The sequence below is a fragment of the Motacilla alba genome, chromosome 6 (assembly GCF_015832195.1).
Source record: "Motacilla alba alba isolate MOTALB_02 chromosome 6, Motacilla_alba_V1.0_pri, whole genome shotgun sequence".
NCBI lineage: Eukaryota > Metazoa > Chordata > Aves > Passeriformes > Motacillidae > Motacilla > Motacilla alba.
In genome coordinates, this window is record NC_052021.1 from 27802680 (window position 1) to 27827432 (window position 24753).

General features: G+C 40.2%; 2 protein-coding genes across 4 annotated transcripts in view; one reads left to right on the top strand and one right to left on the bottom strand.

Moving 5' to 3' along the window:
- Nucleotides 1-539: 539 nt before the first annotated feature.
- On the bottom strand, nt 540-19786 carry DCLRE1A (DNA cross-link repair 1A). Of its 3 annotated transcripts, none has more exons than XM_038140173.1 (9): nt 18632-19786; nt 15594-17084; nt 14124-14257; nt 12858-12976; nt 11288-11431; nt 10251-10396; nt 9122-9276; nt 5601-5742; nt 540-4974 (listed from the first exon to the last, which is right to left on the bottom strand). In XM_038140173.1, exons 1-9 carry the CDS (start codon nt 19044-19046, stop codon nt 4808-4810), a joined length of 2913 nt encoding a protein of 970 aa, XP_037996101.1. In that variant the 5' UTR covers nt 19047-19786; the 3' UTR covers nt 540-4807. The 3 variants fall into 3 exon arrangements, 2 of the variants coding, with proteins under 2 accessions (XP_037996101.1, XP_037996102.1); XR_005257322.1 differs by lacking the exon at nt 540-4974 and adding an exon at nt 7835-8122 and having other exon boundaries at nt 5618-5742; XM_038140174.1 differs by lacking the exons at nt 540-4974; nt 5601-5742 and adding an exon at nt 5763-8122.
- A 182-nt stretch (nt 19787-19968) lies between these two features.
- The window catches only part of NHLRC2 (NHL repeat containing 2), a 29941-nt gene continuing 25156 nt past the window's right edge, over nt 19969-24753 (top strand). The window contains exons 1-2 of the mRNA XM_038140175.1: nt 19969-20373; nt 22301-22453. Of these exons, the coding sequence (XP_037996103.1) occupies nt 20211-20373; nt 22301-22453 (316 nt within the window). The 5' untranslated portion in view covers nt 19969-20210. The remainder of the gene's footprint in view (nt 20374-22300; nt 22454-24753) is intronic.

Here is a 24753-nt window from a genome sequence, read left to right on the forward strand (position 1 = left end):
AAATCAACTTTGCTTTTCACAACAGAGTTCACTGAAATCATGGCTTCTGCAGGGAGGAAGATTGTGGTGGACAAGCAGGAGGGGTGGGAGGCAGCAGGAGGCAGCACATGTAGACCCCCACAGCCAGCCCTGGTCTTGCTGAACTCGGCTCCAAAGTCACTGCTGCTGGCATTTGTGTCCTCATGTCACCTTTTCCTCCAGGGCATTGCTTTTATCTTTTTCCCTGAGGTGATGAACTTTCTTCCTCTTCCACCCCTAACACGCAAGACAATGTACAGAAGGAAAGGTGAACAAAGTTTAACTGAAATGCCCAAATGGGAAAGCTTAGAGGTTTATAAAACTGTTTGGTTTATATAAGAATTTATTGGAAACTGGCACAAACAAGTGCCTATCTGCTCTGAGATACCAGAGCAGATGTGACAGAGTGGAAAAGCCTTTCCTCTGCCAAAGTATTCGCTGGAGATTTGATAACAAGGTGCCATTGTACAACAGTGGGTAAAGGTCCAGAGTAGAAAGGAGAAAGAGGTCTCCAGGCAGTGTAGGGCTCTGCCTTTGTGGGCTGCAGCTCCTCCACCAACCCTCCTGCCTGCAGACAGCAGGTAGAGCTGGTTGGATTCTGTGGGCAGGCAGCAGTCAGCTCTCCTGTGCTGTTTTCCTCCTCTGCAAACAGTGACAGACTGTCTTACCCCTTCATTTCTGTTAGAGGCTGAAATCTCCTAGCTTTTCTCTGCACTGCTGGGGAGAACATTAAATTCAGCACTCCAAATGCACATTTATAATGTGTACCAAGATGTGAAACTTAAGTACAAGATGTTCAATTTTTGATATTGGTACTGACAAGCTTTGAGTATTTCCTGTGAACTTCATTCATGCCAGTCAGAATCCCACTAGATACTAATACTGTGTGGTTCACAAACATTAATACTGAATGTTTTACAAACACACTTGATTTGGAATGGTGGCTATTGAATAAAATTTCAAATTGCATCATTTCACTATAAATCCTTAACACATAAAGCAGCCTGTGACCCACCTTTAAAAGTAATGGTCTTATTTGTTTTGGTTCTGAAATGAGAAGCAGCTGGTTTTCTGTAGCCAAGGGAGGATGGAAATGTTTGGGCTGCATTCTCTTGTTTTCAAAACTCACCTGCTGTTTTTTTTTTCCCTACCAAAGAAAACTCAACAGAAGTCATGCAGACACAGAAAACACACCAAAGCAATAACTGCATCTTTACCCCAACATGGAAATAACTCTCCCACAATCCCCCCAAAAGTGTTCAAATTCAAAATTTATGTTCAGTCAAAATCAAGCCCTAATTGCATGAAGGATGTATCTGAAGTCACACTTCCTTAAAAAAGAAAACAAACTTAAATGGAAATTTATCCTAACAACCTTTACAAAGCTCATAGGAGTAGACAGGCTTGATCAAATAAGAGAAATCCTTTAACCATGCCAATGGCACCTCAGTTCCTTTCTCCACTCCAAGTTGCTATCAATTGTTATTTCACATCAAGGCTTAGAGAGATACCAGCACCTTGAAGTTCCCTTTAGCTGCCCATATGCTTTTATTCTGCAGTGCTTCACATGTGCTTGCCCAGCAGCCTCCCAGGGGTGGCCACAGGCCGTGGGTGCTTTCATTTATCACAGCCAGCCTGAAACCCAGTGCCAGAGCCAGCATAGCCAGGAGCTGCTCTCCTCATCTCCCCTCTCCCCTCCTGCTACCCTTTTCCAACAGAGTTGCTTTTAGCTCATTTATCTGCCTATTGGGGTGATATGTAATCAGAGCAGGAGTCCTGATGGGAAATACAAAGTGATCCTTCAGAGGGGCTGGCTTTGGAAGCTGCTCTGGGCGCTGATCAAGTGAATCTTGCAGCTGCCCCTTTCACTGGCTGTGCCTCCTGCCCTGAGCCTGTCAGCACCACACAAACAGGAAGAGCCTCTGGATGTTCACAGGCCCAGCTTGCTTTAGTGAAATCTGGTAGTATTTGTGTCAATATAGGCTAACTCCTCCACCCCCCTGTCCAGGGGACTTGGTCTATAGCACCACAGAGGTCTGAGTCCCCTGCAATGACTGTGAAAAGGTGGCACCTTTGCTGTAGTCAGAACACCTACACTCAACCAAAATAATTAATGCTTTAATTCATCCATCTCTAATGCCAGCACTGCCCAAAGACAGAAAAAAATCCAATTCTTCATAGGAAAAGCAGAGCCAGACTCAAAGTCCTAATTAATGACATCTGTACAATAACACTGAAACTTGGTTTATCCCAGGTCTGCACTCCCCAAAGGACTTAAACTGCTGAGATCAGAGAGATGTCCCTTGGAACCACCAAGACAAGGGAAAAAGTGCCACACATCTTCCCACAAAATTCTTGTTAGTTATATTTAGTTTTCCACATCTGTTTGTATGTCCTCCCACTCAACCTAATCCTGTTATTAACCTTATTATAAAGAGAACAAAAATCATTTATTCCTGAGTTTGGATTCTGACAACACCTTTTTTCCATAAAAAGGAGGCCAAGTAAGTAGGTAAGATGGAGATCTCCTACCTTGAAGGTGGATGAAATACTGCAGAATTCATCTACACACAAAAACCTGCTGGTGGAAGTACAAATACAAAGCAGAGAGGGAGGAATGAAAGCACCCAGGGGCCAATGCAGGAACACCTACAGCAGAGCAGAGAACTGGAAAAAGCCTCCAGCACTGAAGCCCTTCTGCTTTGCTGACTGACATGAGCCCGTGACCACCTGCCCCACATCAGGGCAGGATTCACTGGGTCAGTCCAGCAGATGCCAGTGCCAGTTTCTTCCAAGATACACCATTCCTGGGGTTACTTTCACAAATCAGTTTGCTTTTAAAAGAAAAAAGATAAAAGACCCAACCCCTCATTCTGGGTAACAGGCTAGAAACTGATAGCAGGAGGTCAAGAGCCACAGAGAGGTAACAGGTGCCTCACACTCATCAGGCTGCATTGAAAGTTGAATTGTTTGGGCTCTGATTTACCAGAGGCACAAACTGAGGGAACTGCAAAACCAGGAACAGCATCACCCCAGTGGGAGCCCCCCACCACACACACTCATTCTCTGTAGGAACAGTAATTTTTGAAAATGCAGCTATGGAAGCAAGAAGATGTCTGAGTTGTGACCAAGATTTGATGCTGGGGTGCTTATTCCAGCCTCTCATACTCCATGCAAAAATTAGGAAAAAGGCCCTGAAGGCAAAAAAACCCCACGCATAACTCCTGAACAATTCAACTGGTAAAAACAATTGCCTGCCACATAGAATCCCCCAATTTGCTCTGATTTGTACAAGGCATTCATTCAGGCTTGGTACTTGCAAAAGCCATAAAAGATGGCTTCATACACCTCCAAAAAGGAGTGGAATCCTAGGAATGAGCAGTCCAGTCCAAGACAGTCACCTGTTCTTGTGACAGCCAGCTAGCACTATGCATGATGTAAAACAAATACATTAAGCATTTAAAGGAATCTGAAGTTAACTGAAGCATTTAACAATGCCTTATGTCAGTGAAATACTCATTCACAATTCTTTTAGTATGAAGAATCTTTTTGCCATCAGTTCCCCACTTATTTCTCTTGCAAGACAAATAAAACAAGTGACTTCACATTACAGAGCTCGTCACTCAAAGATCTGTTTATACTTGCATTGATCATTAAAAAAATGTTTTTACAACATAAAATAGCATTAAGGATTCCAGACAAGCTACTCTGAGGGGCTGGGGAATGACTTTCTACATGTGATTCCATCCTGGAACTTTGGAACAGTTTTTATTTTAGTGATTAAAATTTTACTAGCGTGCCTGCATGAATCCACGTACTTCAGTACATAAATACCAGGCAGATGCAAAAAAAAAGCAGCACTGGATAATCTGGTAGGAATTAGGGCAAAAAATGCAAAGTTAAATTTATCTTTCTACTGCCAGTGCTGGTATTTGCCTTTCTTGTTTTTCCAGAATTCAGGTGACAAACCTGTATATAAACAACCCTGCAAACCCCAATGGAGATTACCTGGGGAGGAACCACTTCTGTGCTTTGAACACCTGCTGACAACTGGCACTACAGAGGACACAAGAGCAACTTTAGACAAGCAACACACACAGCACATTCACCAAGGACAGTGCAGACAGATTGTTCAGGTTAGCAACTCTGGCACTGAAAGGAAATGCATTTTGTTCAGGAAGAACACACAGGCATAAGATATATTCTTTATTTTAAAAAAGATCGCTAAAAAAAAGGCAAAAAATCTTGAGCACAATGTAGAAGTGTCTTTTGTAAACAATTGTCTAAAGTACAAATGCTGCAGGAGCCCAAGTCAATACTCTCACAAGGTTTTTTTAACAAGATTTAAATCACAATAGTCAGCTCTGCCTCATGAAATGAGCTTCTTTGAAGCCTGAGTTGACAGCATGTGACATAAGCTTACTATTGTCTCATTTATTACAATAACTTATTTTCAGAAATTATCCTGGAGACTGTTGAGTCCCCAGCATTACACATCTGAGCATCTCCACAACATGAAGAAAATTAAGAACAGGAGAAAAGGAGTAAGATAAAAATAACCTAAATTTTGAACTTCCAAAAAGGGTATGTTATGGGGAAACAAAAAGTAGTAGATACACATGAAAGCAAGGTGCCTTTTTTTTCTTTTCCCAAATTTATCTTTCTTCAAAGAATGGCAGTGTAGTCCTCCCTAAAGAAAGCTTTGTGGAAAAGGGAGATAAATAAAACTCACAGGAACTCAATTCCCATACCAGTCTACTTCCTTTGAAATATACATTCTTCTTTATATTTATTTATGCCTATTGCCCTCGGTCATCCACTCTCTAAAATGCATTTCCATCAAGCTTCTGTCTCTCCAGTCACCAACATTGACAGTGGGGATGATTTTCCGTGGCTTCAACCACTGAACAAAACGCTTCATTTCCAGGTAACTGCTGTGTTCACTGTAAGGAATCCCTGAAATGAAAACAAACCACAGCCATCTGTCAGGCCACTGAGCTTCCTCCAAGCCTTCCAGCTAAGAAATACTTTAGATAAAATGGTTTTTTCAACTCCTATTTGGGATCTAAAGTTTATAGCTAAGGTAAAACTACCTTCCCCCCTCCAATCTTCCCTTCTAGGAAAATTACCTTGCATTAAGCCACCAAGTCATTCATCAGTACAAGCTAAGCAACATCGGTGACCTGGTTAAAGGAGTGTTAAGGGTTTTAGCTCCACCCACCAATAAGAACCGAGAGGAAGACACACTCTCTCAGAAACAAGACAGAGAATGAAATCTTGGCTCTGGAACTACACTGCCACAGGCATCAGTCAGGCCAAGACTCCATCCCTGAAGTCTCTGCCTGTATCAGGTGAAAGTCTTTATTTACATGACAAGTACAGGTGCAAAATGCATGTAAAAATCTGCATTTATGGTGTTCTCGATTACTCATTTCACAGATCTCTCCTGAAGAGAGCTGTTCAGTTTCTCAATGAGTTACCAGAAAAAGCAGCAGTTACAAAATCAGTAGGAGTTTTCAGAATAAAAATAGGAAGAGCATCCACATAAAGCCAAATGTACTGAATCTTTGCCACTCTTATACCATATATAGTGATTTTTCCTCTTGTCTGAGGTTTGATATCCTCCAGAGAAAGGCATGAATCAGAGTAGGTCCACCCCGTAGGTTTGAAAGCCAAAATTTGATCAAAATTCTCAGAAAACTTATTCAAGTGATCTTGCAAGCCCTGTGGAAAAAAAATGCATATATTTAATCCCATTAAATAGCTAATTAGACTCCATCATTTCATGATGGAGAGGACCCAGACTTTTTCTTTCCATGTGCTGGTATTTTTTAATTTTAATGATCATCCAGCTTGCAATTATTAATGACAAATATTGACATTTGCAAAACAACTTGTCCCTTAGGATCTCAATTTCTTCATCTGAATTAGGCTCATATGAACAGCTATGCATTACAGATTAGAACACAAAGAATAATCACACCTTCTTATAAATCTTGCTCCACAAATCATTCATTTCCTCCTCTAAACTAGAGGTCAGCAGCTGAGTGGAGATAGAAGATGGTGAAATGCTGCTTCAGTGCAAAATCATCAGAGAGGTTTTGACACCTGCTTATGCCCACAAGTAACCAGATTTAATTAACCTACCCCAAAAAAATTATAGCAAGCCAGTGCATGAGCTAAGTATTGCTCTGAGAACTAAACCATGTTTTACCACCTCTCCAAGACAGGAAGGAAACCACTTCTCATCTTCTCACTCTAAAAAGAAAATTACCTTGAAAAAGTTTCCAAGTATGTACAATCATATGCCTGCATAAAGCAAAGCCAGTATTGCTCCAAGTTAAAAATAGAAAATCAATTTCATGTGTCCTGTATAAAATCTTACAGGCAAATTCCTAATCTGAAAGCTCTACAAGGTTACAGAACTCAAACCCAAACTTTATATTAGCAGAAGAAAAAGGAATACAGAATAAAGGCTGATTAAAAAGGAGGGTAGACAGGGATAGATGGGCTGTGATAGAAGATTATCTAACCTGTCAGACACTTGAGAACTCTATAACAGGGCAGCAGAAAGCTGCCACGTTTAACAGCACCTTCAGTGCAATGTCCAGTAGCAACATAGAGAATTCATCAAACCAGGTACATAAAAGAATTTTTAAAAGCCCTACCACCAAAGACATTTCATTCAGCAACAGGAATTATGGCTCACTGCTGTGACTTTCAATACACTGTGAATGTTCAGTCCTCACTTGATTAAAGGTATAACTGTAGCAGTCTAATTCTCCTTCACACTTCATTTGGGAGTATTAACATAGATTAAGGTAATTATTCACATATTTTCTCCCCTTGCTCTAATGAAATCTAAATATAGTACTCCAAATGCAATGATTATTATACTAACAATGCTAATCTGCTTTTGAGCTTTGTTATAAATCAAGTGTGCAACAGTCACATTAAGGATGCAATTTCAAGCTTATAAAAAAAATTATTTGTGCATTTCAATCACTTTCACTTCTGAAAGTCTCACCTCAATGCCAGTACAAGACCTTGCTGAGTTAAACAAGATGAAAGATTCACAGACACACAGAACTCAGTTCCCTGGAAATTTCCCACCACATAGTCAAGTTAGGCAAAAGCCTCAATTTTTGAGTTACAAAAAAATTGTTTGTTGCAAAAGAACCATGCATGCATTTTGGAAGATGGCCTCTTTCCCCAGAACAAATGACTGCTGTGTTTGCTCATAACAAGTCCATTTTAAATACACATTCCAATTTCTTCGTTTATTGCTTTAGCCAATACTATTCTAAACCTTCACCCTTTTGAATGGAAAATGTATTTCACTGCTACACCAACCTCCTTCAATCACCATGACAGCCTGATATTCAGAGTGTCACTAAAGTCAGCAGTGCACACAAACAGATTCCATAAGTTAGGAAAAGACTCAAACATGATTAAATATTTAATTTACCACCAGCCCTAACACCACTTAAACTCATCTGGCTTATTCAAGAACAGCCATTTGTCAGTAGATACAGCAATCCCTGCATTTTACTGGGGTAAAACCAAATACTGCAGCGAAGTACCACATCTCTGGGTTTGTTTTTTTAATATTTTCTTAATATATATCAAATCTAAAAGTAAGATAAATGATCATATGAACTCATCTTTAAGCATTTTAAATTCTCCACACTTTACTGACAGTACATTCCACCCAGGCACTCCCCCAGCTGCAGCCTCGTTGGCACTCTGGCAGTGTCCCCAGCATGCCCAGCTCCCGTGGACACAACATCACCAATGATGGCACTCAACTCCTCACCTGAGGGCACAGCCCCAGCACAGAGGGCCCTGCTGTCAGACCAGGACTCTGACCCACTGGATCATTGTGCCTTTCATCTTTCCTGGCCTCCTTTTCAGAGTCCAGGCATGGCTTTTGTCACACTGGAGATTTGTCAAGAGCCTGCTGATCTCAGAGGTGAGACCCTGCCTGACACAACTGCCTCCCTCTGGGAAGTAAAGCTGCCCTTGAGGGTTCCTTCACCCCCTGAAAGTCCAGCTGGATGAGTATCCACGCATGCTGGGACAGGTGACTTAGCAACCCAGAAATCTGCAGAAGAAACTAAAATAAATTTCTGTTTAAGACAGCACAACACACTAAAAATAAACCCATACGTATTTCCATTACTCATTTTCTGTTTCACCACGGAAAACATCACGGAACAAAGTTAAAGCATTAAGATACTAAGTTCTATCTCCTGCAGCTCCATCCAAACCATATAGCCTTTTTTATTCCCTTTTAGGTCAACTCTGACCTTGAATAGTCCTGTAGCTAAATACCATCTTGGTCTGAAGGATTTGCTTGAGATGGCACAGCAGGCCTGAAGCAAAACAGGAAAATTAATCCAAGCCTGTAAGGCATAAACAGCCACTGGGTTTTTTTCTTTCTTCCAGGTTACTTTAATCTAGAGCCTGCTGCTTTGCCTTACTGCCCTACAGTATTTTGTCTATTTAGAATAACTTAGGAATTAGTCACCTTTCCAAATGAAAAAAATCCCAGAAAAAATACTCAACCACAAAAACTCACTGTCTCAAATCTCAACCAAATGTGCATTTGAAATCAACTTAGATGAAATCATGTTTTAAAATTAACCAGTTTATTTGCTTTTGTGACAAATATTAGAGAACTGGTAGTTGGCCATGTTCATAGGCTGCCTCAAAACACAGCCTCACAGGCAGAAAATCCTTATAGACTTTTCCTACACTGGACCAGGTAAAAGAGAGGCTGAAAGCAGGAACTCCATGTCACAATATATTAATTGCTAAGAGGACAGATCAGGCAGTCATTACATAAATCTACTTCAAAAAGGCCTGCAAAGAGTAAGTCTTTGAACAAGCCTCACCTTATCTTGCACAAGTACCACGTAATGTTTGGAAAAGTTATTAATGTTTAATTGCATTTCATTTTCAATGTATTGCTACATGTCAAAGCCCCACTAAATAAATATGATCTGACAAGAGGTTAAAAAGCACCAAACACAGCACTGGTTGGGAAGAGCCAAGAGAATTTTACTAGCACGTTCATCAACAGTCCATTTTCTGAACTTACCTTAAAATTAATTTGCATCATGGGAAGAACATGAAGCAAAGTACCCTTCCAGTCCACACTGATGAGGGAATTGACAGCTGCTGACTCCAAGCACTGCAGGGTTTTGTATTTGTCACGGGACATACTTGCTTTTGAGCCCAGAACTTCAGCAATTGCTTTAGGGATTCATTAGGAAGAAATCAGATAAGGAAAATTGTAAGAGTTCTTTTTTGCCTTGTTTTGGACATAGTCTTGATTATTGTACAAGATAATTGTTACTATTAGAAAAGAAATCCATATTCAACAGGATATAGTGTTTTGTATTCTAACATTAAGGAGAGAATCCTATAATGGGTTTTAAAAACCTTTGTCCCCTATATTTTAGCAGCAGAATTTTCTATGACAATTGGAAAAAGAAGGAAGAGTACCTTAAGAGATTCTAAGTCACATTTCTTTGGTAGAATGTTACTGAGGTGAACTGGTATTTATTCCAAAGATGCCAGAAATGTGCAGGTTTTGGAATAGGTGACAAACAGCCCACATTGAAGACAGACTAAATTTCAGTGGGAGTAAGTCTTGTATTGATGATTTTAAATATACACAAAAGCACAAATGGTGCACACCTGCCTGCCCTGAAGCAGACATTTGGGCAATCATATTGGTTCCTGGTGCTGTAACTGACTGAAGGATAGCACACAAGATCTTCATTTAGCCAGAAAAGATATAAAATATATAAACCAGAAGGAAAAATTCAAAACAGAAGTCTAAGAATAACATCCCTTTGCTGTTTCTTGAAATTATTAACAACAAAAATGTCATAAAGACCTCATCTATTTATTTCTTGAATCGCCCTTAGCAATTTTCTCACCACAATCAATTAAAGAGGTTCATACAGTTAGTATATAAACTGGCCACATGTATATTCAGTGTGGGGGGAAGGTTGTAAACATGGTAGAACACTTTCTTTCAGAAGGTTAAAACTTATTTATTCAAAAACTTAAACAGCAGGAGGATTATTAAATACATTTAATTTCTTTACACAATATCTGAACATTCAGACTAAACCTTTTATATCTTCAAGAGAGCCATCTTGTAACACTAAATTAGACATTAAATTAGTTATTTGATCCACTACACTTCTTTTACATACCTAAGAAAACTTTCTCTTTTCCAATGGAGTAAGTGCCACAGACAACTAGAGTTCGTGGGTTTAAAGTCACTGTCTCAAAGGCAAGGTTGACAGCAAACTGGATAACCTCTTGCTGTGCAGGAAAAGTGTACTCAGGGCTACAGTATCTGGGGCAGGGAAACAAAATAAATCACTTTGTTACAAAAGATAAAAGACATCTGAAATTACCACGAAGGGCCTCAAAACTCCATGTACTCCGGAAGTGAGAAAGACATAACTCTTCTATGTAATAGCAGTCTATTAGAAACACTGAGGTGCCCAGATGAAATTGTTGCACCAAAAATCACACCGAGCATATATCAGTGTTTTCTCTACAACTATTCACTCTCTGGTACTGAATTCTACATTTTCTTTTTCATAAATACCAAATGCTCTTGCAAGCTAGATATTTCTATCACATCCTGATTATATCCTTATATCTATTTTTTGTCATACAAACCATAATATAAGTCATTACTCATTCACAGAAACATATGGAACAGAAATGAAAGTCTGCAGCTGGGCATTAGTCATCATTCACATAAAAACAATTTCATATAAATGAATCAGAGGAAGGTCTAATGAAAACTACCAAAACTGATTCAGCCTTTTGGCACTCTTTCACCTTTGAATTCCTTCACACCTCTTTTTATAATAGAGTTGAACCCACTGTTCCATAAACCTCTTATTTTAAAGCTGAACACTTAATGCATGAGTTTTGACTCCCTGAATTTAATACCACTTATAAACAATATGGTGACCTGAGGAAATACTTCAGCATCTTTTCCATCACCCACTTTCATTCTCTAATGTAACAGCACGACCAATGAACAAGCTACACATACATGTACTTTTAATAAATCTCTGCTTTTATTCAATATTAAATAGAGCTAAAAAGTCTTATCACAGCAGTCTCATTTACAATTACATTTATTTGGTTCATATTTGGTTCAAAGCCTTACTAAACTGAAAAGACAAAGAATAAATTTTTTAAAAAAATCAATTTCCAGACAACTCACGTGGTATCGAGGTAAAGGGTGTGGACTTGCTGGTCCATCAGAGCAGGGTAGCGCTCCATGGAAGGGTCTGCTCTGAAGTCCCCTGTGTGCAGAATAACAGCCCCACTTGGCAGGTAGAAAAGGATCATTGCTGCACCCGGGCAACTGAAACAAACAAACAAAGAAGCCCCACATACAAGTTACGTCAACTTTCTATACAGATAAACTACTTTGAACCTCCCTTCAGCAGTAGAAACATGCACAGAATAGCATTTTAGATCATAGCTGCTATACAGACTAATTTAGCTAGAAATTCCTGATTTCTAAAGGAATTCTGCAGCTAATCCTATGGTCACATACAAGCTTGAGCTCTCACCTGAGATGGAAAGAAGAAACAAACATTATTTGATACAAAGGGGAAACAGCACACCAAAGAGAAGCAGCATTCTTGTTCAAAAGAAACAGAATTGTATTGCTGCAGATTCATCTTCCTTCCTGCAGGACTTACTGGAGCATTTTCTTTTAAACTCTATCTGCAGATTTTAAAATGTTGTCCTAGATCCAGAACTCCCTGGTTATAAATACAACTCCCTTACTGGTGACAGTGAACCCATGGTGCCTTCTGCAGCTGCTTGCCAAAGCTTTCTGAAGGGCAAGACTGGAAAACCTGAGTGGGACTATTTTAGATATCAGTTACCTCCAAAGGGTAAATGAAATCTCAAAAAAAGATAAACTGGCATGAAACAAAGTTAAAAGGACTGGTGAACTCTAAAAGAATTGGTGAACTCTTCAAGAAGCTGAACTTTGTAGCTAAGGTATGTACAGCTTTTAATTGGAGCAGAGAATCAGAGGGACAAACAGGAAAAATCAGAAGTATACAAATTACATAAGCAACAAGGCTTCCTTCATTCCTAGAGATGGCTCTCAGAGGACTTACTGGAGTTTTATCTCTCCAAGTACAAACAAATCCTACGCTAAGCAATGTTCAAACCAGCTGTGACAGTCCTGAATTTCAATATATGTACTACAGGGAAGGGAGTCTTCCTCTAGCCCATGGCCAAAAAAAAGTACCAAGAGGCAGAACAAGAGCACAGGACTGGAAGTCAGGTGCTACTGAACTTAAATCCAACATTACCACATTTGTCTGTTAGTGCAAGTCTAACAGACAAAATCACACCCTTTATCACCAAATTCAGGAGAAATCTTGTCCAGATTTCAACAGCCTTTTCTTCAAAGCTCAATTTTCAAAATGTTACCTAGATTATGTCTCTCACAGAATCCAAAGTACCACATTTTTCTTTAGCTCAGGAATTCCCCATCATTAGTTCAAGATACAGAAACCTAATGTATCTGATAATCAAATCTACTAGGTTCCCAACTAGACACCAAAAACCAGAAGTGTTCAGACCACTAGGAAATCATTCAACCTCTCAAACAAAAATTATGGAGCTACGTGTGGTTAACACAAAGTACACAAAAAAAGTCAAATTAAACTAAAAAAAAACCCCGTTCCATTTTTGAAGATAACTCACCTATTTCAAAAGCTAACTACCTGTAAGAAATTTCCCCCAGGAAATGCAGTGATACCTACTGATTGGCATCAAGCAACAGCACTTTGATCCCATTGACTACACACTGCGTGTCCATGGGCAGCACGTGGACATACTGCTCCTGGACTCGGAGCTTGCTCTTCACCAGATTGCCAGTTATCTGCAACACAGACAGGATTTAAAACAGGAGCAAAGTCTGAAAGAAGCACTGTTCATTTTAGAAACAAAAGCTCTCAAAGCCAGACTGGCTTAGAGAGAAACTATAAGGCCCTGGGCATAATCAAGCTTCTCAGCAGCATTTCACTTCTCAAAAAGCAAACTGAGAAAAGCTGTCTTCAGGTAGTAAACTGTTAAAAGCCTGCCAAAAAGCCTGGATTGGAATCAGAGAGGAGATAAACAAGGGGGAAGAAGATCTGTTGCAGACTATCAAGTCAAGAAGAAGAGGTGGGTAAAAGCTTCTTTAAACAAGTGAAGAACTTTCCAGGTAACAGCCCCCCGGACGTTATCATGGAGGACTGCAGTCACTGCAACTGCAAGGGCAACAGAGGACACATGCATTCCAGGAAACTTCCAGAATGAACCATAAATAGTTTTTTTCATGCAAGCTCTGGATGTGTTGATTAGGCAAGGTGTCCTTCCATATTACAGGTAAAGAAGAGCTGGTTGGACATACAACAGCCAATGGCAGTCATGGCCATTCAGCAGCCCAAAGTACAGGACACAAAGCATCAGTCTAAACAATTCCACTTGCTTAACGTGGAAAAGAGATGGCTCATGCAGAATCTATTTGAGACTCCCATCACTGAAACAGTTCAGAGAAAATGGAGCCAAATTCTTCAGATGCACAAACAAAAAAAGCTACAACATCAAGTTGCAAAACCAGAAATTTCAAATGTATTATTAGGAGGGAAAAAAACCAGAAAAGTTAAACACTGCAACAGGTTGCAAGGAGATATAGTAAAATCTGGCCAATCTTCAAAATTTGACTGACAAAAGACTCCCTGCAGTCTGATCTAACTTTGAAGGCAGACCCACACTGTGCAGGAGATTGGTCTATGTGACATCTAGAGAGCCTTTTTAAACCTGACTTGTTTTCATAGTATCTAGGGAGGGAAGTTTCACTAATCCTCTTGATCAGTCAAATCAAGGTAAGTGCATTTTGTTTGTGAGGAATCCTTTCTCCTGTACATATTCACTGACTCAGTAAAGGACCCCAACCACTGATCTTCTATTTACTTCCATCAGTACAAAAGTGAGTACAGCTGCATATGGATATGATGGTATCTAGTAATCTTGAAAAGCCTTACCTTATTACAGTAGATTGGAAACCTGAAGTTTTTTGTTAGTCCACTGTAGTGGTCAGAGTGAAAATGAGTAAGGAAATAAGCTGTGCAGCCTTCAATTTCTCCATACTGGAAGGCATCAACTGTAAAACCAGTTCCTACAGCAAAGAGGGAAGAGAATCCGGCCAGTAAACATGCAATGTTCAGAACCAATTTCTAATCAGATGTGGCTTTTGTTTTTTTCTTTCTTCACAGTTAAAAGGTAATAGTTACTCTGCAAACAATTGAAGGCACCATTTAAAGATTAATGTGTTTTTGTGTATCAGTCAACAGTTGCAAAAAGGTATTTTCACTTATTAAAATGAAAATTTCACAAATTGCTCAAAAACACACTTTCAAAGTCCTCCCAAATATGTTGTTCAGCTGCCCTCTTATAGAGATGGCAACTGGTTAAGCAAATAAGACACATTCATCCGCATTCAACTGGTATTTTTGGAAGTTCACATAGATTGAAATCTAATACTAATATTTTAACACTAAACAGGAAACTGCAGCTTAACAGAACTGCATTTTGCAATCAAACTGCAATTCTTCAATTATTCTAAATTCAATACTTCTTTTAAAGCATGCAATAACATAATTATTAAGCAAGCAACCTGGGGTTTTCAAATCTCTCTGCTGAGATGAAACATGCCTCACTTGCCATTGTTTGCTTTCAGCGTTCATATAAAGATGTTGCATAAAGACATGTATAGAAGACTACCCTTCTCTCTGCAAATACTTATTTTAAATGCAAACATACTGATAAACAGTCCTTTTCCATTGGGTTATTCTTAAAACCAGCAAACAGTGCACGGAACTAATTCAGCTAGTGGCACTCATATTTTTCATTTTATGTTACACAAATTTCCCAGATCTTCTAGGAGAACTAGAAAGAGCTCCACTTAATTGAGGCTAGAACTTCAAGTCAAAGAGCCATAGCAGTCTGATCTAAGTAAATATCCCTAACCAAAAATCCTCAAGTGTTTGAGAGGTATCAGACCCAAAACTAACTTTAGTGGTGTGAGCATCTGAAGCTTTTTAAGATGCTGAACCATCATTCTCTAATTTACCTAATTGCTTGAGGAGACCCTGAGAAATTCTTGGTTGTCTTCTTAACTAAACTCTTCCGCTCTATTTTCTTTCTTTGTTTTCATAATTAAAATAAATCATATTTCTAATACTATTGAAGCTTAAATGCAAAATTAAACTCAATTATTTTACCTCAGTGTTAAGGAAATGATTGCTATTGACAACACAATTTTGAGGCACAACTGAAGCAATGCAAAAAATTAATTTCAGGAATCAGGACCGTGTATTAACCAGATATATTTAAAAAATAATTTAAGAAAGCATTTATCAAGAGTAAAAATTATGAAGTCCAAAACTGGGACAAAAACACAACACTCCAGCCAAAATAAATTCACCTCTATGAAAAACCAAGTTACCTCTCACCTGGTATTTTCTTGTAGAAGGGGCAGTGTTTTTTTCTTGGTTCTTCACCTGTAGTAGGAAATTCTTTAAATTTTTTTCTCCACCTTCGTTGGCCACCAGAAGGTACATCTGCAACGGCTTCATTTTTACTTGCACTTTCTGTAACTGCTTCCACATCTTCCACAGACCCCTCGGCCTTCCTTTTTTGCTGTCTGGGCCTCTTTCCATCCGGAGATACTGAACCTGGTATCTGCTTTTTCTCCTTCAAACATGCCTTTCCTTTGCTTTCCTCCTTTGCTTTGGGTTTTAGCCCAAAGAAAACACCAATGTCCATTTGTTTAAGTTCTTTGGCAGGGCTGGATTTAGTGTTCATAGTTGCTAATGAAAGAGATGGCACTGATTTAGAAGAGATGGGGCTGGGAAAGCACACAGCAGCTGTGTTAGGATTTCCTTTTTTCTCCACTGCTGTCTGCAAACTCTCCTGGTGAGCTGCTTTATCAATTGCACTGGCAGTCATTTTATTTGTACCAGTTAAAATGTTACTTGGCTCCCTCAAAACATTACTCTTCTGTGTCAGAAGAGAGCCAGCTTCTTCTCTGTCTAGCAGTGATGTCCCAGTAAAATTCACATTTGCAGATTCCAGAGCACAAGCACCAGCATCTTCTGATTCTGTGGCTCCTGCTTTGGGAGCAGAGGAAATCAATTGTGACTGTTCAACCTCCTTGTAACTACAAGCAGAAGAGGACCCACTGGCTACCACCCCTTGCTGAGGATCTAGAGGGTTCAATGTATTTTCTTCCCCACAGAGGGTTTTTTTAGTTATGAAATTTTCCATTTTTGCATGCTCATACTGAGGCTTCCTCTGTAAGAGGAGTTCATCTAATGTTTTAAATGTCACAGAATTGGAGTCTTCTTCTTCTGAGTTCTGCACTTCGAATAATTTATTCTGTGATACTTTTACTTTTTCCTCCTCTTCCTCTTCACTTTCCTCAAATGTACTTAGTGGTGAGTAAGAAATTTCATAGTCATTGAAATCCACTCCTGACTGTAGCAGACTTGGCTGACTTGTATCTTTCTCCACACACAGATGTTTTCCTGTTTCACTTTCCTGAGAGGATGCAACATCAAAAAATTCAAATTTACAATGATTATCTGCCATCTCTGGAAGCTGAAGTGCCTGCTGAGGTTTTTCAACACCTGCAAAAAAGGAAGTGCTTCCACTAATCATATTTAGAGACTTCATTTGTGGTGAATTCTGTGCCATTGATGCACAGTCATGGTTTGGGGCACGTTTTATTTCAGTAGAGGGTTTCTCATTCCCTGAGGTTTCCTCTGCATAACTTGGGGAACAGCTGGGCTTTGCAGCAGTAGAAGATGTAATCTTCATCTCCACAGTGGTTCCCAAAGGGTTTACAAGGTACTCCCCTGCCCTGTTTGCAGCAAGCAGAAAATGGCTGTACCGCTTGTAGTGAGATGGAATGGTGGAGGTGCACTGCAGACCATCAGGACACTCTATGGAAAGAGTCAAAGACAGGAGCAATGTTAACACCTTTGCAAGTACAGTTGGCACAGTTAAAATAAAAATCACATGTGACACAACATTTAGGAGCTTTTTCTTACAAATACAGCTGCTGGAGGACAGAAGGCACAAGTAAGAAGTAATTTTCAAGCTACCAAGGCCTCTTTCTCTGTGCTGAGCAATGAGAAGCTTCCACCCTAAAACCAAACAGCTGCTGCTCACACAGCACTATGCCTGAATTATACAGCCCATTAACAAGAATACTTGACCCTGTTTCAATGCTGTGCTCCTATAATCACATGGCTTCTGGTTTAGAATTGTCTCACATTCAAGCAAAAAGCTCAGAGAAGTAGCACCACAAACAGCCAGTACACTTCAAATACAAGTAACAAACACATAAACCAAACCTCAATTCTGAATCAACCTGAAACTCCATTTTAAACTGCCTGATATTACACACTAGGAAAAGAAAGAAAAAAAGTTGTGCATTTACCTATATGAAGAAAACATTCAGCATTAAGATGCTGGGAAAAAAATGCAGAGCTCTTTCTTAGGCCTTTCCCAGCAACAATTTGCCAGCCTAACTTTTCAGGCTTTTAAAGTGAATGCATAAACCCACCAGAAGGATTTTTCACCTGTTAATTACGGGAGTAAGACAGAAATGAGGTGTTAAAACACCTGCCTTAAATTGAAAGCACTGCCAAAATCAGCATGAAAGGACTTACAAGTCATCGTTCAGGAGAAGAAACTCAAGGAAGGTTACCAAAATATAAAAAGGAGAATGGTTGCATTACCTAAAACAACCTTTACTCACGTTTCCTGACTGTATGCTTTCTGTTTTACAAAAGTTATGAGGTGTATTAAGGACATAAATTGGATACCTGAATCTGTTTAGATATGGTATTTCCCCATGAAACTAGAATTTGGAATGTGTCAGTTTTATTCCTCTTGTACAGAGCTCAAAATAAAACACTTGTCTTATGATACAGGATATCTTAGTCTCTATATGTTAGTCTCTATTTCTATATAAAACTTCTAAACCACACGCTAACATTTCAAGTAAATTAGCATATTTCAGCTCCCAAATGTCCATGGACAACTGAACAATTCACATGTCAACATGAATACAAGATAATAAAGTCTATACCTAAGGAGATAGAAGCTTCATGTCAAAAGCAGCACCCTTGTGCCTGAAGGCTTTTTTCTGACAGTCATTGTAACAGGTTTCGTTATTTTAAATATGCACCTTCAGTTTGTTCAATGAAATACTAAAACTTGATAAAAAGCCATGAGACTCTCTGAGTTTTGAGATTAGATTCTGAAGTGAGATTTTCATGTCAGACTTCCATGTTTTTCACAAAGAAGCAAAAATTTTTTATAAAAATAGAACTGATCAGTAACAACATAATAAAACATGATAAAATGATAGCAACTACCATTTCAGATTTTGAGCTGAATATAAAAAATGAGGTTTACAGCAACATTTTGTGAGAAGTTTGTAAGTTTTCCCTGAAGGTTTTTTTTTTAACTCTATTCATACCTTTTTCAATGGGTCCTGGAGTTTCCAAACATTCATAGACATGCCACTGAGGTGTCTGGACCAAAAGCAAAGAGAAGGGCATCTGGCAGCTGGGGCAGAATCCATCGTGAACGGGCTTTGCATTTTGTGAGCTCTGCTCTGCCAGGCTACCCACACTGTTCTGGGAGTGCACACTACTGTCTTCTTTACATTCATCCACATCCTGACCTGGCCGTGAGCTCTGCTTGGTTTTCTGAGGTGTACCAGTTTTTTCTGTGGATTTCTTTTTGCCATTTCTCTTCTTTTTTGGCTTGCCTTTGCCAACACTTACTTCCTGCACAGGAGTGGAGATGCTCTGTGAATTACTCTGATGCTTTCGCTTCCTAATGGATTTGTACTCCCAAATGTCCTCTTCCAACAAAGCATCTTCAGACATGTCAACACATGAAATATTCCCCTTTCTTTTAAGCAACAGTTCACAAACCTGCCTTTCCTCCCACTAGTATATTTTCTCTTCCCTCCACTCTTCACTATCTGAGGAAAAGCTCCAGAAGCCCATGTTAAAAAAGCAACACTGGCCCACAAACCAAGCAGCAGGCCCTGATGGGACAGGAGCATGGTGGATCCTATCCCAAAAAGAATTCAACGAGCCTCTCTTTGCAGATTTGCAATTTCTCCTGTTACACAGGGCCCGACTCTGCACAGCCTTCCAGGGTGAGCCATTTCCTCCAGCTTGCCCCCAGCATCCTCAGCTCCACCCGGCCTCGGCGGGGGCAGGAAGATTTAAAAAATTCCTGCCCGAGCAGGAAAAAATTTAAAACAAAACGAGGAAGAATTCAGCTACGGGATCATCGTCGGGGTGTCCCGGGATGCTCCTCTGGAGTGTCCCCCCGGAGTGTCCTGTGATGCTCCTCCAGAGGGTCCCGGTGCTGCTCCACGGTGTGTCCCAGTACCTCTGAGTGTCCGGGATGCTCCTCCAGAGGGTGTCCCGATGCCCCGGAGTGTCCGGGATGCCCTCAGGGATGTCCCGGTGCTCTCAAATATCCCGGGATGCCCCCAGGCATGTCCCGGTGCCCCCGAATACCCCAGGATGTTCCCTGGGATGTCCCGGGTCCCGCCGGTCCCGCGGGCGGCGCCTCCTCGGCCGTTTCCCGCCGTGGCCGCGCATTCGCTTCCGCAGGTTCGTCACCGCGGCTGCCCCTCAACTTCTCCACTTCTCCCATAGACTGCCCCCCCAAAAAGCCCCAGATCCCACCGTTTAAATTACTGGAGCCTGGTGTCAACTTTTTCCGGTGCTGCTCAATTTTTACATCTCAAAAACAGTAAAGCAGCCGGGCGGGAAACACGGGCTGTGTTGAATCTGCTGCGCGGGAATCTACACCGCGGTCTCCGTCTGGGAATGTGCTGCTGTGGAAACCAAGGATACGTAAAAACACGGAATAAGTGAGGAGGTCCGGCTTTAAGACAGACGAGTTATTGCGTGTCTGTACTTTGTGCTTTACTTTCTTCTTCGGTCGCGGTTTTCCGCCCTGGCGCCGCGGGCGGTGCCGAATGTGCGGCGGTGAAGCGCCAGGCCGGTAAACAGCGCCCGGGTGAGGCGATGGCGGCGGGCGGGCTGGCGGGGCTCCTGCCCGCCCAGACACAGCTCGAGTACGCGCTGCTCGACGCCGACACTGCCCAGGAGAAGGAGAACCTGGTCTACCAGTACCTGAAGAAAATGGACAGCCGCGAGCGGGACCTGACGGTGCCCGAGCTCGGCGGAGGTGGGTGGCGCGGCCCGGGCGGGGCCGGGGGGCTCCCCGGGAGAGGCGGCGGAGCCCCGGCTCTCCCCGTGTGGGGGTTGCCTGGAGGTGCCGCCGCCTGCGAGACCGGGCAGGGCCGGCCCCGTGAGCCGCTGTCTAAATGGCACTTGAACTACGGGAAATGTCACTCCTGGGAGCACCAGGAGGGAAGGGCAAGGCGAAAGAACCCCTTTAAACATCTTCTCCCTGGTACTGGCTGGAAAAACACGTTCCGTAAAGCCTCCCTTCTAAATGTGTTCCCATCTGTACTGTGTATTTATATCTGCCGCCTGTGGTCATAGTGAGAACCTTACTAACTCTCCCTGCTTTCTCCTGAGCTCTCTTGGTTTCCCGGAGCATCCCTTAGGATGTTCCCTGGCTCTGTCTCCAGGACTTAGCGCTTGTCAGTTTTCATGCCCCGGCTAACACAAACTGTGCTGGAGATGTCATTCATCCTCCTGCCGTGGTTTGCCCCTCTCACACATTTCTATGTCTCCCCTTGTGCCAGTTAAGCCTTGTAAGATCTTGCAGGTCCAGCTCAGAGTCTTTTTAACCTTTGAGAGGCTCCCTGCAGCTGTGGGAGCTCACATCACACTGCAAGACTGAGAGCTCAGGAGGTGAACTTCAGGGTTAAAATCACACGCATCATGGGAATGAATTACAGATTTTAACCAGTGGAGCAAAAGGAATGCTCTCTCTGTCTAGATTTGGGGGCCTGACTTGAATTTTAGTTTTTGCCATTTGTATTGTTTCAGTGTTCTGTCAAGGCTTATTTTCTCCTGTAAAAAGAGCTCAAAGAAGTAGCCAATATATATGAAAGGTATTTTAATTCTAATGAAAAGAGAGAAATGCTGTAAAATACATAAACTGCCCTTTTCTTTTGAAAAGTGAACAGCAAAGCTCCTATACTGTGGGAATAATGCATATACTTGATTTATTCTCATTATTCTCACCAAAGCTAAGTGTGTGTGCATCCATTTATGCTTATAAATATATGGAGATAGAGAACAGTCCTCCTCTTAGAGAAACACAAAACAAGCCTCCTGCTGACTTGAGTAGGAATAGCTTCTGGAGCTGTGAGAGTTTATTTTCTGAAACTGTCAAAGTGAAAGTTCAAAAACTAGTTAGCTTTGCATTTTATCATAACTATCTTTTTGCTTTCATAATTTTCAGAAATGCTAAGAGATAATACTGGCAGACCACATTCTAGGATATTATTCCTTATCTTGATACCTCTAATGGGATCAGAGGAGGAAAGAATGTTTTCATGTCTCATGTCAAGTGTTTAATATAAATGACCTGGAGTACTGTTGAGTGTATCTGAAAAAGTTGTCTTTCTTCCCATGTGACAGAATTAATTGATACCTGTCATTTCAAACTTTGAAAATCAAGATCAAAGTTATAAGCACAAGAATATTCCAGTGATCTCTGAAATCAGTTCTTTACAAAACTGTTGGAAAAATCATTAAGAGTTTAACACTTTTAAACTTTTAGTAGCCTTTATGTGAGTCTTAAATAATTGATTGTTACCCAAATGGCATTGTTGGGGGTTGAATAATGTAGATCATGTTTTAAAATGTATGAAATTTGTTCTGAGGCTTACATGTTCTTTCCATTAAAAAGTGCCTATAGAAAGATACAAACTACACTTTCATATTACAGTGAATCTTATTGATTATATTTTCATTTACTAATTATGAAGAATTGTGAAACATAAGGATGAGTTGCATAAATAAAAAACTTTGTGTTTGCTTTTCTACCTGGATAAAAAGGGATGTCAAAAAAAAAAAAAAAAAAAAAGATGTCAAACTATTTATTTTTTAAGTTAAAAGTACCAGGAACATTGTGTGGTGTTGCTGCCTTTCCCTACCCTTCCCCTAACTGGCTGTCACTGTTCTCTGAATTCCAGATCTGCAGTGGTTAAACACTGAGGGTCCTATTTCTCTTCACAAAGACCTTTGTGGAAAAGTTGTGGTGTTGGATTTCTTCACTTACTGCTGCATCAATTGCCTGCACCTGCTGCCTGACCTCCATGCCTTAGAGCACCAGTACTCTGATAAAGGTAGAAGTGCTTTGGCTGCCTCGGAATAGAATTTCCTGGCCCTGTTGCAGGCTGAGGAGCTGAGTCACTGTGTTGCTGGTTACTAAACTGCTGGCAATATTTCAGGGGTGTCTAAAAATGTGTTCTAATCTTTTAAGTAGCCTAAAAAAGGTGACTGTGCGTACTCCCATCACATTTTTAAATGGGTTAAATAAAGTGTCTGTCGCATCTGTGCAGTTAGGCAGACAGGATATGTGCTTAAAGCCCAAATCTGATACCTCTATAAATAAGGTGACTTTCAAAAAGCTACTCAAGAATGTGAGATACAGGCTCAAAATTAATATAAGTAGGTAACTTTCTACCCTTGACTGAGGAAACAGCTCTGAGAAGAATATAGTCAAGGTAGTAGAGTGGATATAGACAGGTGGTAGAATAGGGTATAGATAACTTTTTTTTTCCCTTTGGAACTGAAATAACAAAATATGTAAGCTTAATGTAGACTTTTTTTGGTATTGGCATCATGTTGTATACCATTAATAGCCCTATATTCTAGAGAGGGAATTATGGTCTTTAAAGTCACATCTGAAATTAGATCAGTCTCTCACTCCGACTGAATAAAAATGAAGGGTAATTTCTGTTTAGAATGCAGTGTCTTGTCATGATGGCTTGTCAGAGATAAGCTGTAGTCTTACACAGAGTGTGTCAGCTACTCACTTATCTGGGATATTTTTATTGGCTTAGCAGGGATATGAAGAACAGTGTTACTTTCAGCCCTAAAATATTGTATTAAATACAATATATATGTAGTAAATAACCTTATAATGTTTGATTCTCCATTGCTGTTTCCGATCGGTTTTAATTTTGGCAGTGTTTATTTTCATGTGTTACCTTTTTCACTAGGGAAAGAAATTGCAATATATGTGAAATTTACGTAGTGCTTTAGACAGGTTACTTAGTACTTCACAGAAGATTCAAGCTAATTTTTCTACCTTGGAAAGCTTAGATGTTTGTTTTGGAGAAATTTGAGATGCAGTGTAATGTTTCAAACAATAGGAACTTTGTCTTACAAGGAAAAAACCTTCATGGCATTTTTTGGGAGGGCGTCAGTTTGAAGTGCAAGGTGAGTGGCAAATGGTAAGTGGACTGTAGTGGATCAGACATGTAGGGAAGAAGGTCTAGATACAGATTTTTGGAAGATTATATTGGCATAAAATTAACAATACCTTTAAATGATAACTATTTTATAGTATACTGTGAGTGTAGTAATACAGCTGTCATATCCTTAATCTGGTCTTTAACACTAAAGTGTTGAATCATGTGATAACAAAATACTCATTTTAACAACCTCTCCCCACAAGCTTTCTCCTAAAAATGTTTGAATATTTTCACACTGGTGTAGAAGAAGCTGCAGCACTCTGAGCTAAAGGTCCACTTGGAGACATATTTTTTTCCTTTGTCTTGGATTAAACTTCTGTCACAGGAGTTACTACTTTGCTAATGGGTGATAAATTATTTTTGTATTTGAACTACCCCTGTAAGTTTTCTTTGGATTTCAGCTATCCTGTTCCTGTAGAAACTGGAGTGAGAAAAGAGATGCTTGGGGTGAAAGTGGAGGTAAAAGGAAAGAGGAACAGGTGTGTGGAACATTAATCTTGAATTTAAGGCAATAGGAAGCAGGATAGCATTTGGATTCAGGGAGAGATTAAGGTACTTGACAGTTCAAAGAAAAAGAAAAATACATTGGGTTTTTTTCACTGTAGATCTCCCTTTTGTTTTTTTTTCTGCTGCTTTAATGTCTTGATTGTCAACCCCGTTCAGGATTATTTAATCTCTCTTTGCTGCGTCTAAATCTTAACATTTCAGTAATATGTTTAAATATACGAGGTAGTAATGGTAGTGGGTTTTTAAACCATGGAAGAGTTTTTCAGTACATGGTCTTATATCAGTGTGCATCTTTTCACCCAAGGCAAATGAGATTTGTTAATTAGTAGGAGAAAGGGGAGGGGAGAGTTGTTGGCTTGAGAAGGTTGAGAAAGATAAAAGTTGGAAGAACAAAACATCTTGCTTGGCCAAAGCATCTGTCTGATAATGCTTTGGATATTCAATCTCTTGTTTGAATACTTGAAGGAATATTGCCTGTTTTTTCTTAGTTACAAGAACAAACCTTGACCTAGTTGATGTACATTGTGTACATACATACTCTGTACATGCATACTCGGATGACTTTGTTTTAATGTGGTTCAAATGCCCTTACACGGAGCATGTTGAAACTTCAGCTGTGTGATCACTGGAGAGGAGAAGTTTAAGCACAGGAAGCTATA